The 14,160-nt window shown below is 43.5% G+C and overlaps 1 protein-coding gene across 6 annotated transcripts in view; it reads right to left on the bottom strand.

Annotated features, from left to right (window-relative positions):
- Nucleotides 1-14,160, bottom strand: part of hnf4g (hepatocyte nuclear factor 4 gamma) — a 142,184-nt gene that overhangs the window by 27,574 nt on the left and 100,450 nt on the right. For 3 of the 6 annotated variants that reach the window (XM_033019270.1, XM_033019273.1, XM_033019267.1), the window contains 3 exons: nt 13,848-13,966; nt 9,044-9,150; nt 2,875-3,033 (listed from right to left, as the gene is read on the bottom strand). In XM_033019270.1, coding sequence (XP_032875161.1) covers nt 2,875-3,033; nt 9,044-9,150; nt 13,848-13,966 — 385 coding nt within the window. The remainder of the gene's footprint in view (nt 1-2,874; nt 3,034-9,043; nt 9,151-13,847; nt 13,967-14,160) is intronic. The other 3 variants (XM_033019268.1, XM_033019272.1, XM_033019271.1) reach the window with 3 other exon arrangements.

The following is a 14,160-nucleotide window of genomic DNA, read 5'->3' on the forward strand; positions in this document are numbered from 1 at the left end:
GCTGCGCCACCGAGCTGCCCCTAACGTGAGAGCCAGCAGTAGGGAAAAACTGGGAAACAAAAGAAAGACCTTCAAAAGATCTTGGATTGTGAAAAACTTTGGAAGAGATAAAGAATGAGAAATGAGAAATTCCAAAGATTAATTCTCAAACTATTGGGAACTGACCTGAGTGGTGAGGTAATGAGGGGAATGACAAGAAAAGACTAATTCAAATAACCTGAGCAGTGAGTAGGGCAGAGGGCTTATATATAAAGGCAAGAGTCTGAAACTTAATGTATCGATTACTTGACAATATTGAAATTATATTCAAGATAACCTTGACCTTAGCTCCCTGATAGAAACCCATAAATTAACAAATTTAATGAACCCTGTCTCACAATTTGGTGAGATATGAACAGATTGCTGTTCTTGGACCATAATCAGCACAGTACCAACAGTTAACTATTTTAGACCAAAAAATACCCTAAACATTGTAATTGAATAACTAGTGAAGATTAATTGGAAACAGCTTTGGAATAAAACAATGGGAATTATATTGCATGGTACATTTTTTCAGCAGTGATTCATGAAAAATGTATTGAAACTTGTTTCTATCAAAAATTATTTTCCTACGTGCAGAACGCTATTCCAAAGATTAACATCACAGCAATGCAACATGACAATCCAGCAGGTTTACCTAAAAAAAATCTTGAGTTCATGCTCTTGTGGGTCTAGACAAAAGTTGCTGAAGTGGCCATTTTGAGTTCATTTAACTTAAAGCAGGATCAACCTTTTAATTATTTGTCTTCATTTTTTTTAAATTGAGAGATTAAAACTGAAATCTGTGTGAAATGCAATTTGCAATTGAAATCAGTTGAAAGACCAATATAATTGCCGAAAGCTCGATATACCGTCAGATCAGTTCAGTATCTGGACTATAAGCTTACTCGTGCTTTTAAATCAGCCAAAATATACTCAATTGTTAATTACACAGGTCCTTCGGTGTTCAGTGCAGAACAACAGCAATTCTACATTTCCTTCATATATAGTAGGATGTGATTCGATGAGCCACCATTTTTTACTGATTGCTAAATGCACTTGGTTTGCCGTGCCATCACAGAGGACAGAGGTCAACTATCTGGGTATGAACTAGACTGGGTAGGAAGAGCGGATCTGCTTCCATGAAGTTCACCCAAATAAATAGGTTTTTATAACAATCCATGAAAGTCATTGTTATAGAGTTATAATGCATTGAGACAGCTCCATTGGCCCAAAATATCCATACAATACAATACGATAGAACTTTATTTATCTCATGAGGGAAATTGATCTGCCAACAGGCATAAAACATAAAAATACATGAAAAGTAGGATCTCCTGTGGCAATCTGTCGTGCATCTTGGTGGAACCAGTCTGTTGCTGAAGGTACTCCTCAAGTTGACCAGTGTGTCATGAAGGGAGTGAGCTGTATTGTCCAGAATGCCCCGCAGTTTGAAGAGCATCCTCCCCTCCAAGACCACCTCCCATGGATCCAACTCCGCCCCCAGGATGGAGCCAGCCTTCCATGCTGACTAAGGTGCCTTCCTGAGCTAGTCCTATTTGCTTGCAGTTGATCAATATCACTAAACCTTTCCTATCCATGCACCTGTCCAAATGCCTTTTAAACATGATAATAGTACCCACCTCAACCACTTCTTTTCACACCTCGATCCATATACCCACGATCCTCTGTGTGAAAAACTTGCCCCTCTCTATTTAAACCTATGCCCTCTAGTTGTTGAAGAAGTCTCGACCCAAAATGTCACCCATTCCTTCTCTCCAGATACTGCCTGCCCCACTGAGTTACTCCAGCATTTTGTGTCTACCCTCTAGTTTTATACTGCCCTACCCTGGGTAAAAGACCATGACTCCTTTGCTCCAGTGAACACAGACCCAATATATCTAGTCAATCCTTGTAATACAAACCTTCCAGTCCCAACAACATCCTGGTGATTCTTTTTAGCATGACTTCTAGCTTAATCACATCCTTCCTGTAGCATGGCGAGCAGAACTGCACACAATATTCTAGGTACGATATCAACAATATCTTCTACAGTTCGAACATAGAGTCCCAACTCTTGTAATTAATGCTGCATGACCCACTGAGTTACTCCAGCACTTTGTGTCTTCTCTTGTACTCAATGCTCGATCTGATGAAGACAAGTGTGCCATATGCCTTATTCACCATCTATCTGTGTCATCACTTTCAGTTAATTATCAGGATCTTGTTGTTCTTTTTTTCTGAATTCCCTAGCTTCCACAACCTTCTCCACAGTAAATGCAGGTGAGAAATATGCATTTAAGATCTTACCCATCTCCTGTGGTTCCAAATATAGATGACGACACTGATCCTAAAGGGACCTATTCACTTCATAGTTCACCTTGTGCTCTTAATACATTTATGGACTCTCTTAGGATTCTCCTTTACCTTCTCTGCTTTTGATGTCTCATGTCCACTTTTAATGATACTTAGTTGATTAAAAACTACTGAGCAGCAGCATTTTATTCTAGATTTATTTAACTACTTGAATAGGGTCATAGAGTCATAGAGTGATACAGTGTGAAACACGCCTTCCGGCCCAACTTGCCCACACCGACCAACATATCCAACTACAATAGTCTCACTTGCCCGCATTTGGTCCATATCCCTCCAAACCTGTCCGATCCATTTAAATGCTCCAACAGTCAAAATCCCAAGTCCACAGATCAATAATCAAGGTTGCTAGATTATTTAGATATAGATGCCAGGTTATATAGATGTGAGAGTGCACATGTAAATATAAAGCACCTGATACAGCAATAAGCTGCAATAGAAGAGTGAGAAGCTAAGTAACCATTTTGGAGCGGTTCACACTACCTGATCATCCAGAGGCAGTTCGCAGAAAGCTGGAATGTACTTTGCCCATTCCACCAAAATCAACAACTGTTCCTTCATTGACTCACAGACATCACTAATAGTAGCAACTTTCTTCGTGTTGATGTCTGTGTTTGCTGCAGAAACCGAAAGGGCGATCTGCTGCGAAACAAAAACAAATGGCACCAAATTAAATTACAGCTCAGGACATGTTAATTGTTTTCACAAGCATTTGCTGTTCCCAGAACACAATCCATAGACGCATTCATGCAGATAATTAAAAAGCCAAATGAGATTATTTTTGCTCCACTAGTGATTAATGTGAATGGAAATACACCGCCTGTTGTTTCACTAACATCAATGAGAGTTTAGCAGAGACTGTAAACAGGCTTTTGACTTTCAAAAAGATTCATGTTTGGTAGCATGATACTATTCTAAAGTAAAACCTGGAAGCCTGAAAAAAAATAATCATCCAATAAAAAGCATTTAGTTTGTAATGAATGCCATGAAACCATATCATGCGCAGTCCTTCAAGGTCAATTAATATTCGGACTTAAATATTTAACACTGAACACCAGCTCTCCAGTGACAGAATTCATTGTTTGACTTGTTATATAGCTGTATGGGCTTGTGTAGAACAACTATCATGCAAATTATGAATTGAATGCACTCATTTTTCATTTTGCTGATAGATGCAAAACATCCAATTTAATTCAGGTTTGTGGGAAAATTACCTGCTTAACATCAAAAGTAAAAGAAAATGGAGCATGATTTTGGGGGCAGCTAATATATCACAACAAAGCAATGTTGCCAGTTTAACAATGATCCAATTACACTGGAAGTTATAAGTTATTCATTATCGATAAAACACCTTGGAATCATTTTGAGGTTCTAAAAGATAGCATATACATGCAAGTCTATTGTTTTCTTTGAACTATATTATCCACGGTATTTATTCATATTATTGGTGGTCTTACACTGACCATTTTAAGGTTGTATATCATCATGATTTATCTCCACTGGCATCCTGCCCTTAAATCACAGTACAGCACACGGGTCAAATTGTAACCTGATATAAACTGGATGTGTGCACATTAAGAAAGGTACATATAACTGCACCTTTTTTTCTTCACAGTGTTCCTTCCAGCAAATTGACTCTGTTGACCTGCCATTGATTAATATTCCACAGGGAGTACCAGAAAGAATTTTTTTTAAATTTCTGTAGAAGTTGTGTGCTGGTCGGAGATGGAAGGGCACATACTGGGTGCGGCATCAAGGCACATCTCTGCTCTCCAACTTTTATCTACCTTTGCCAGGCCTAAGGCAGGCACAGTGACCAGGTACCAGATTTCAACGCACAAAATAACTGAGTTGTGTTTGTGTCCATATACATCGATCTTGCCTCTGTAGAACATGACCATTTCCAACTACCAAATACATCATGACAGCAACAGAGAGGCCTGAAGTAATTGACTGTATAAATGTCCCAATGGTTTGTATTTAACACTTTAAAATGTTCTCTTAGTTACTTATCATGATGCCGAAGGAAACTATTCAGCCCAACAGGTCCTCACTGGATCCCACAGAGAAATACCATCAAAGTCATTGCACTCTCCTTATTTTCCTATGGCCCTGCAATTTATTCACCCACATATGACCTTCAACACCCAACCCCCTAGTTCCCCAACCACTGCTGATTTGTCTGCCTCATGTACACTACAGGGTATTTTATAGGGGTCAGTTAACTCACCAGTATATCTTTGCGATGTTCGAGGAAACTGAAGCACTTGGCAAATAGTCATAGTGACAGTGCTTAAGCCTGAAAGAACCTTGGGTCCCTGGCACTGAGGCAGCAACACTAACTGCTCAGCATCGTATCATGTAGGATATACATTTAATCCAGAGCCCAACCAGCCACAGTCAGCGGTAGAGAGAAAAATGGACGGGAAAAAGCCTCAAATCTTGTGGCCTAAATCCTGCCAGAGGAAAGAGTGGGAGACCATTAACACTGACCTCATCCATCTTCTGGAAGGATTGAAGGGATGTGTAGAAAGAAAACTGGAGAAGATGGGAGACACCATATCTAACTATGGGGCGGAGAGATTTGGGGTGAAGGTCATGAAACAGAGAACACAGAAGGAACCAGCACTCCAGTACAAGTCCAGGAGGCAGCAGGAGATCAAAAGACTGGTGAAAGAAAGCTGAGAAAACTGTGGAGGAAGGCCACAGAGGCAGAAAGGAAAGGACTCGAGACAGTGCAGGCAGAAATAAAGTAGTGCCTGGCAATCCTGCGAAGAGCAGAATGCCTGAGAAAGCAACACAAGAAGAAAGAACGGGCGAGGACAAGTTTCTACAGAGATCCGTATAAGTTTGTCAAAAGCCTCTTTGTCAAGGAGAAGAGCGGGATCCTGAGATTACCTGTAAGGGAACTGGAGGAACGCCCGAGGAAGACGTACTCTGACAACCGGAGGCATGAGCCAGTCACCATTCCAGATGACATGCCACCTATCCACCCACCTGAGCACCAGATGGACATAAGGCCTCCTACATGGAAGGAGGTGCAGAACACAGTCAAACGGGCAAGAACAGCATCAGCCCCAGGGCCCAATGGCATCCCATACAGGCTCTATAAGAACACCCCTGGTGCCCTGAAATACCTTTGGAAGTTAATGAAAGTGGCATGGGGGAAAGGAATCATACCTAAGGCATGGCGAAGGGCAGGAGGGATCTTAATTCCCAAAGAAAAGAACTCCTCAACCATTAGCCAATTCCGCCAGATCAGCCTTCTGAACGTGGAAGGAAAGATCTTCTTTGGTGTTGTGGCCCAAAGACTCTCAGCTTTTTTGCAGAGCAACAACTTCATTGACACGTCAGTGCAGAAAGCATGGGTACGTGGTTTCTCAGGATGTCTGGAACATGCAAACGTCATCTGGCACCAGATACAAACTGCCAAGAAGGAAAAGAGAGATCTGCATGTGGTTTTCTTAGATCTTGCCAATGCCTTTGGTTTGGTGCCCCACGAGACTCTTTGGGCAGCCTATAATTTCTTCCAGGTCCCAGAGGTCATCACAAAGCTGGTAAAAGCTTACTTCCAGGACCTCCAGTTCTGCGTCACAACACAGGACAACACCACCGCCTGGCAGCACCTTGAGGTAGGCATAATGGCAGGCTGTACCATTTCTCCTCTGGTTTTCACCATGGCAATGGAGCTCATCATTCGAGCATCACGATGGGTGGTCGAAGGGGAATGCTTGAAGAGTGGGCTGCTTCTTCCTCCAATCAGGGCGTACATGGATGACATGACCACAATAACAACAACAAAAGCATGCACCAAACGCCTGCTGGATAAACCCCAGGAAAACATCAAATGGGCACGAATGGAGATTAAACCCAGCAAATCCTGCAGTATTTCCATCGTCAAAGGCCGGCTCACTGTCGAAAGGTTCCGCATCAATAACGAGACAATACCAACTGTCCTGGAGAAGCCTGTCAAAAGCCTCGGGCAATGGTACACCGCATACCTCAAGGATGCAGAGCCGGTGGAACAACTCAGGCAGGATACAATGTGGCCTCAAGCAAATCAACAACACTGCTCTACCAGGGAAGCTGAAGCTTTGGTGCCTTCAATTCGGTCTACTGCCCCAACTCATGTAGCCAATTACCATCTATGTGGTCACTTTATTCCATGTCAACCAGCTGGTGAATTCACAAGTGAGGAAGTGGCTTGGGCAACCGAGATGCCTCAGCAGCATAGGGCTCTATGGGAATGGAGCACTCTCACTGCCAGTCTCAAGCCTCGTGGAGGAGTACAAATGTGCCAAAGTGAGGCTGGACATGACACTAACAGAATCCCGGGACCCAATAATAAGAGGTGTTGCTCCAACCCTAGCAACAGGGAAGAAATGGACTCCAGCAGCAGTGGTACTGGATGCAAAATCCGCCCTCCAACACCGGGACATAGTGGGCCATGTCCAACAAGGCCGAGGGGGCTTTGGCCTGGGAGCAATGAAACCTACCTGGCAAAAGGCTACTACAGCTGAACGTCGGCACCTGGTGGTGGAGGTGGTGTGCCACAAGGAAGAAGCAGCCAGGTGTACCAAAGCCATATCCCAAGCCAAACAAGACCGCTGGATGATGTGGGATGGGGTTGAGAGGAGTAAGATCACATGGAGAGAGCTGTGGACCATGGAGTCAAATAAGTTGAGCTTCATTATCAGAGCCACATATGATGTCCTTCCCTCTCCCACAAACCTAAATCTTTGGCTGGGAGAGGATCCAGCCTGCCCCCTGTGTGCAGTTCCAGCAAACCTCAAGCACATCCTGGTCGGTATTAAGACCAGCCTAACACAAGGCAGATACACCTGGCGACACAACCAGGTGCTGAGGTGTTTGGCAGCTGAACTCGAGTGCAAGAGAGTTACCACCAATGCCATGCCTATCAATGCCCAGATAACATTCCCGCAAATACCATCCTTCATCCGGGAAGGAGAGAAACGGAGGACTAACCCCTCGCCTCTCAACTCAAGCCCACTGAACGCAGTCAGGGACTGGGAAATGCGTGTTGACCTAGGCCAGAGGCTTTCGTTCCCAGTTGAAATCGCAGTTACCAACCTGCGACCAGACCTCGTTCTCTGGTCCAACTCCTGTCGGGGTGTTTTCATCATTGAGCTGACGGTCCCATGGGAGGAGGCTGTGAACGAGGCTTATGAAAGGAAAAAGCTTTGATATTCAAACCTTGCAGCAGAGGCAGAGGAGAGAAGTTGGAGTGTAAGGGTGTGTCCAGTGGAGGGGGGGTGCAGGGGCTTTGTAGCCAGTTCCACCGCAAGGCTCCTGAGGGAAGTAGGAGTCAAAGGCCAGGCACAAAGGAGGGCAATAAAAGAACTTGCCAATGCTGCCGAACGGAGCAGTCACTGGCTGTGGCTGAAGAGGAAAGATGCTGTGTGGGCTGCCACGTGACCATCTAGAGGCTAACAATAAGACACACACCCAGGTCTGATCAACCTGCGGTGGGCCTGCCTCGACTGAGGGTGTCTTGTGATAAAAGGCCGAAACACCCAGTGACGTTGAGGTACACAACTGAAGATGTGTCTGATTGTTAGCAAATTCACATAGTGGTCATACCCAAGAATGTCAATCGTAGTGAATATTAGGGATTATAACATCCAGTCCTACTAATCAATCTGGGCAAAATAATCAAAGGGGAGTTGATGGCCACATGGGAGAGAATCAATTACAAGATTGCAGGGAATTAAGCAACTCAATTTTGTCAAAACAACAGAGATTCAGACGATGCTGGTTTACTTCCAGATCATATTTGAAATAGAATCAAAGTATCTATGGAGTTTATTACTGGAAATTTTGTTCAACAAGCTACAGGAATTTTTCAGGGTTTCTTGATTAACAGAAGCTTTATTTACTCATGTATCCTCGGTCTCCACCAAAAGGATAGGGTAAGCCATCAGGAAAATTCCTGGCACATGGACTGGGAACTGACATAAGATCATAAGAGATAGGAGCAGAATTAGGCCATTCAGCCCATCAAGTCTACTCCGCCATTCAATCATGGCTGATCTATTTCTCCGTCCTAACCCTATTCTCCTGCCTTCCCCGCATAACCTCTGACACCCGTACTAATCAAGAATCTATCAATCTCTGCCTTAAATATATGCACTCACCTTGCCTCCACAGCCTTCTGTGGCAAAGAATTCCACAGATTCATCACCCTCTGACTAAAGAAATTCCTCCTCATCTCCTTCCTAAAAGAACAACCTTTAATTTTGTGGCTATGACCTCTAGTTCTAGACTCTCCCACTAGTGGAAACATCTAGTTTATCCACTATCCAAGCCTTTCACTATTCTGTACGTTTCAATTAGGTCCCCCCTCATTCTTCTAAACTCCAATGAGTACAGGCCCAGTGCCGTCAAAGCTCATCATATTTCAACCCACTCATTCCTGGGATAATTCTTGTGAACCTCCTCTGGACCCTCTCCAAGGCCAACACATACTTCCTCAGATATGGTGCCCAAAGCTGCTCACAATACTAAAATGCAGCCTGACCAGCGCCTTATAGCGTCTTGTAGACATCTCGAAGGATGAAGCGTGATGGCAGGGAAGATAAACGCAAGCGAGAGGAAGAAGAAACCCAGATCCTTGGTTCTGTGTCTAACCTACCTGATGAGAAAGGGCTTCAGCCTGAGCCAGCACATTGATGGAAGGGGAGTTGCCACTCTCGTAGCTGTTCCTTCTGTTGCTGATCCGATCACGTTCGTTTTGTACAGCTGAGGAAGAAACAGTTTTGTTAAGGAACAAAGAATCCCTCTGAAATCATGGATGCGTCTCAGATTTATTTGCATATCAAAAATCGGCTCCATTGGTGATGCTGATTAAATTATCACCTTCTAAGTAGTTCAACCATCATTGACAAGGGGAACTTTCTTCCCACAGGGATCAACCACCATGTCGTTTAAGACTACTAATAACACCCCTCTCCCCTGGTTGCAAGGCACATTTTGCTACATAAACCTATTATTTAAGCTGTAAAACAGTCTTTCATTATTTATGAATTATTTTGATGAGGATCTGCAACTGTATTTTGTTGCTTCTGATGGAATAGCTACAAAAACAGCATTGTTACCTTTTTTCCACACAACCATATTATTATAATATTATCAGCAGCAATAACAGAAGAGATGAATTATCCCTTTCAGAACTGGACATTCTTAACTTGTGGGCACAGTACAAGATGAATTTTAGATACCACAAGTCTCGTTTATTAAATGACCATATGCCCAGCCCGGTTATTAGAATAGGTCTTGTTCAAAACAGGAGAAATTAGAGTTATTTTCCCCCATCTCCCCCTCCCTTCAGCTATCTTATAGTCTCTGAAATAACCATGGCTGACTTCTTATAGAACATAGAACAATACAGCACAGGGAGAGGCCTTCGGCCCTTAATCCCTGACCAAACGTGATTCCAAATTAGAAACAAGGAACTGCAGAGATGCTGGTTTTCAAAAAATAAAGACACAAAGTGCTGGAGTAACTCAGTGGATCTGGCAGCATCTCTGTAGAACATGGATAAGTGATGTTTCGGATCGGGACCCTTTTAGATAGAATTTAGATTAGATAGAATTTATTACCACACAACCAGGGTCGGTGGAATTTGGGTTGTCAGCAGCGATACAATAATAAAGAACACACAACCACAATAAAAATGTGACACAAACATCCACCACAGCATTCATCACTGTGGTGGAAGGCACAAAATGTGGCCAGTCCTCCTCCAATTCCCCCCCGTGGACAGGACCAGAGTCCAGAGTCAGTCCAGGATCGGCTCCTCCTCACCGGAGACCGCGGCTTTAAGTTGTTGTAGGCCTCGGCCGGCGGTCGAGATTTAAAGTCTCCGCCGCAGCCAGAAGCACCGTAGACTGCAGGGCCGGCAGTCGAAGCTCCCCTCCAGGGGTGATGGTAAGTCCATGCCGGCCCCGCGGTAGGAGTTGGCCGCGGGCCGGCAGTGATGGCTTCTTCTTCCCCCGGGTCCCCCACGAGGTATCCCGGGCTGTAGACGCCGCACCAGCTGGAGCTCTGCAGACCGCGGCTTCAGGCTGCGACTTCAGGCTGCCGGCTGCCCCGGGCCAGCGAAACGGAGCGCTCCCCTCCAGCGAGCCCCAGCGAGGGCTCACCCGCTCCACAACGAGAGTCCACGCTGCGCCCGCCGCTGAAGTCCCGGGCGCGTCTCCGGGAAAGGCCGCGCCGATCCTTGTTGTTAGGCCACGGGGGAGGCGACCTGGAAAAAGTCGCCTCTCCATGGAGGAGGCGACCGAAGCGGTTTCCCCCTTGCCCCCCCCACACCACCCCCCACACAAAACACACAAAGGAACATTAAGCACTTACTTTAAAACATACTAAAAAATAAAAAAATAAAAATGTTGAAAAAACTGACGCGCTGCTGACATGGCTGCTGCCAGAGCAGCGCCCCCTACCCAATTCAAGATAAACTAGGCTAAACTAATTTCCTCTGCCAAGGTGAAATATTTATATTTTATTAAGAATTATATTTTTGGTCAAGATAAAGCATTCAGATTAATTCAGTCATGTGCAATGGGCTAATAAATGTTTTTAATTTCTGCAAAAAGTGTCAACCTTTGTAAAACTCCATAGTTCACAAGACCCATGGTATCATGCACACTAGATAAGGTCTGAAGAAGGGTCCCGACTCGAAACGTCACTGAATCTGGATGTCTGTCCAGGTACCTCCATGCATTAGTGGCAGAGATGCATGAAGAACAGAGTCTTTTACCTGAGTAGAGGAATCAAGAACCAGTCATGAAAGGGAAAGATTTAATAGGAAGCCGAGGAGCATGTTTTTTTCACACAGGGTGGATGGAACAAGCTGCCAGAGGTGGTAGTTGTGGCATTTAAAGGGCATTTGGATGGATGCATGAGTAGGAAAGATTTTGATTGATATGAGCCAAACATGGGCAGATGGGGCTAGCATTGATGGGGCATCTTGGTTAGCATGAACAAGGGTCTGTTTCTGTGCTGTATGACTCTATGACAGAGGAGAGAAACTGAAGGTTTTGTAGTTAATCCCCAATTTTCTACAATGCAAACGTTTTTATATTGTGCTTAGGTGGTGCACTAGACAATAAAACATCCAGATCAATGTGCTTTAATGAATTTTTACAGTAAAAACGATGTTTAAAAAACTGCTTAGTAACATGAAGCAAATTGGCAATCGTGATATTTAGTTATTTATAAAGAAAACAGCACAAAACATGTATTGGTTGATAATGGACAAATCTTCCACAAAATTAGCTGGTACTTGCCAAGCTATGGATAGAGACACAATTACGTCAGCATTTCACTGTTTTATCGACTTTCAATTTGTCTAAAAGGACAGATAAGCTATTGTTTTAATAAATTGTATTTATTTTAAACTTTAAGCTTAATCTACATAATTTATTGAACTACAAACTATTTTCCAGATACCCATCTGCTGGTTGATAAATTGGTATATAGTTTTAAAATTTAAATCAATAGTTTAATAAGTAAGCTTTGTGTGTGCTGTTTTATCAGTTCAGCTGTCCATTTAAAACATTTGTAATGCATTTGATGCATTTCAACACAGCATCAATTAACATTGGGCCTTGAAGGACAATTTTATTACTTAGCATGTAAAGCTTACACCAATTTTTGTTTTAAATCAAGGGAGATAATTTGTTTAATTGATTTGTCTGAAATGCAAGTGCAGAGCAACATAAGAAGAGGATACTTGCTGGGCAGCAATGCCAGTGGATTAACATTGGCCTGGAACTTTGAATGCTTCACACTGATATCCACTGGCAACAAGTTAAAAGGCAATTGTATGCAATGAAACATGGGATCGACCATTTGCGGGCCAGTCAACTGGACACTGCCCATCTTGTGCCAAGCTCGTGAGATAATTCGCCATGCAACAGTTGCATCAGAAATTGCTCCACTTTATTCTCCATGATAGTTAATCCTCAGGAGATTGCACAGTGCCTTACTAAAGCCTCACTAAAGTAAATCCCAAACTCATCTGCAAGGCCATCCACATCCACATATCAACCACTAGTCTATCCCACCCATCTTCCCACCCAAATGCTGACATAGAACATAACATACAGCACAGGGACAAGCCCTCTAGTCCACAGTGTCCGTGCCGAACAAGATGCCAAGTTAAACTAATCTTGTCAGTATTTGATCCAAACCCCTCCATTTCCTTCATATCCAAGTGCCTGAAGTGTCCTGAATACTATGTTCCCCTAATGTCACCAGTGACCTGATTCTCAGGGACCCCAAACTCTCCAATATCTGGATGTCAACCTCATTTCTTCAATGGCCTATGACACATTCCTTGCCCCTCATGTTCCAAGCACTTACTCTTCAATGAGCCCTCCATCCATCTTCCAAGCTTCTAATACCAGTGGCACACCATCCCCTCCCACCAGACCAATCCCAGATCACCCACTCCAATTATTCAGGCGCCTATGGTTCACTAGCTTCATGCAATTTTCTCAGTCCACCCCAAGTTTCGGATCCTACTATCTATGGAGAAACAGAAGACTGCACGTGCTGGAATATGGAGGAACTCAGCCGGTCAGGCAGCATTGTGGGGGCAAAGGTATGGTCAATGTTTCAGGACAAGCCCTGGCATCAGGACCTAGAGTAGCGAGAATGGCAGAGGAGACAGAATCTGAGGGTGACGTGAAGAACGAGATAAGTAGTGGGACGGTGTGAGCATATGATTTGCAGATTAATCCAGGAGGGGAGAGTGAAGAAGAACAGTTGAGTCGGAGACCCTGTCACCTACAGTTTTAGGTTCAGGTTCATTATTGTCATATGAACCGAGGTGCAGTGTACAAGTCAGATAATACTATAGATGAATATAATCAAGTCAAGCTCAAGTATGATAGGGAGAGTGAAGCAAGATACAGTGCAGAATATAGCTCAGCATTGTGGCAACATTGCCAGTCAGTTTTGGTCCCATTGCCTTCTTGGTGAAATAACCTCCCGGCCCACCAACCTAAAGCCTGACCTCCAATGTTGTACATGAAGACCATTGTATCTGAATGAGTGAAGTTCCCCATTCTATATTTTTTAGCTTGCTAACACACTTGTGTGTTTTTGCACAGTGCAACAAAAGTGATCCAGCAACATTATAGCAAGTGATGTGCAAGGGCCAAGCATGTTCCTCTCTGTTATTAAGCTCCAGTCATTGCTCCAGAAAAGGGCAGAATGAACTAAGTTTTAAAAATCTGCAAAGAATTTTCCATGTAATGCAATTGCTGGCAACCATTTTATACCAGCACCTAAACAAATGGGAAATTAAATCAGAGAGATCAGTGAAAAGCATCATCCTCCAGAGGCCACGTTTGAACAGAACATTTAGTTTCTTCTAGGTACAACAGTAGTGAAAGTTATTTCAAGGGAATTTTAAGTCAGTGATTCACCTGTCCATCCTTTGGCAGTCTTACCTTCTTTCTTCATCCCAGCTCGGAAACATTTCTTCAATCTGCAATATCTGCACTGGTTCCTCTTGTCTTTGTCAACAACACACTGCCGATTAAACCTGAGGGTTCATATAGCATAAAACTATCAGCCAGAACATAATAAGTGATGTCACTGGGATATTAAAACAGTAAGCTCTGAACTTGGAAAAGACAGATGACAAGAAATTCAATTACATAATGTTGTTTATTTCAGCATTACGCAACTGCTTTTGTTTTTGATCCTATCCCCCCACATTAATGTTTATTCTCAGCC

This window comes from Amblyraja radiata, chromosome 4 (genome assembly GCF_010909765.2).
Source record: "Amblyraja radiata isolate CabotCenter1 chromosome 4, sAmbRad1.1.pri, whole genome shotgun sequence".
NCBI lineage: Eukaryota > Metazoa > Chordata > Chondrichthyes > Rajiformes > Rajidae > Amblyraja > Amblyraja radiata.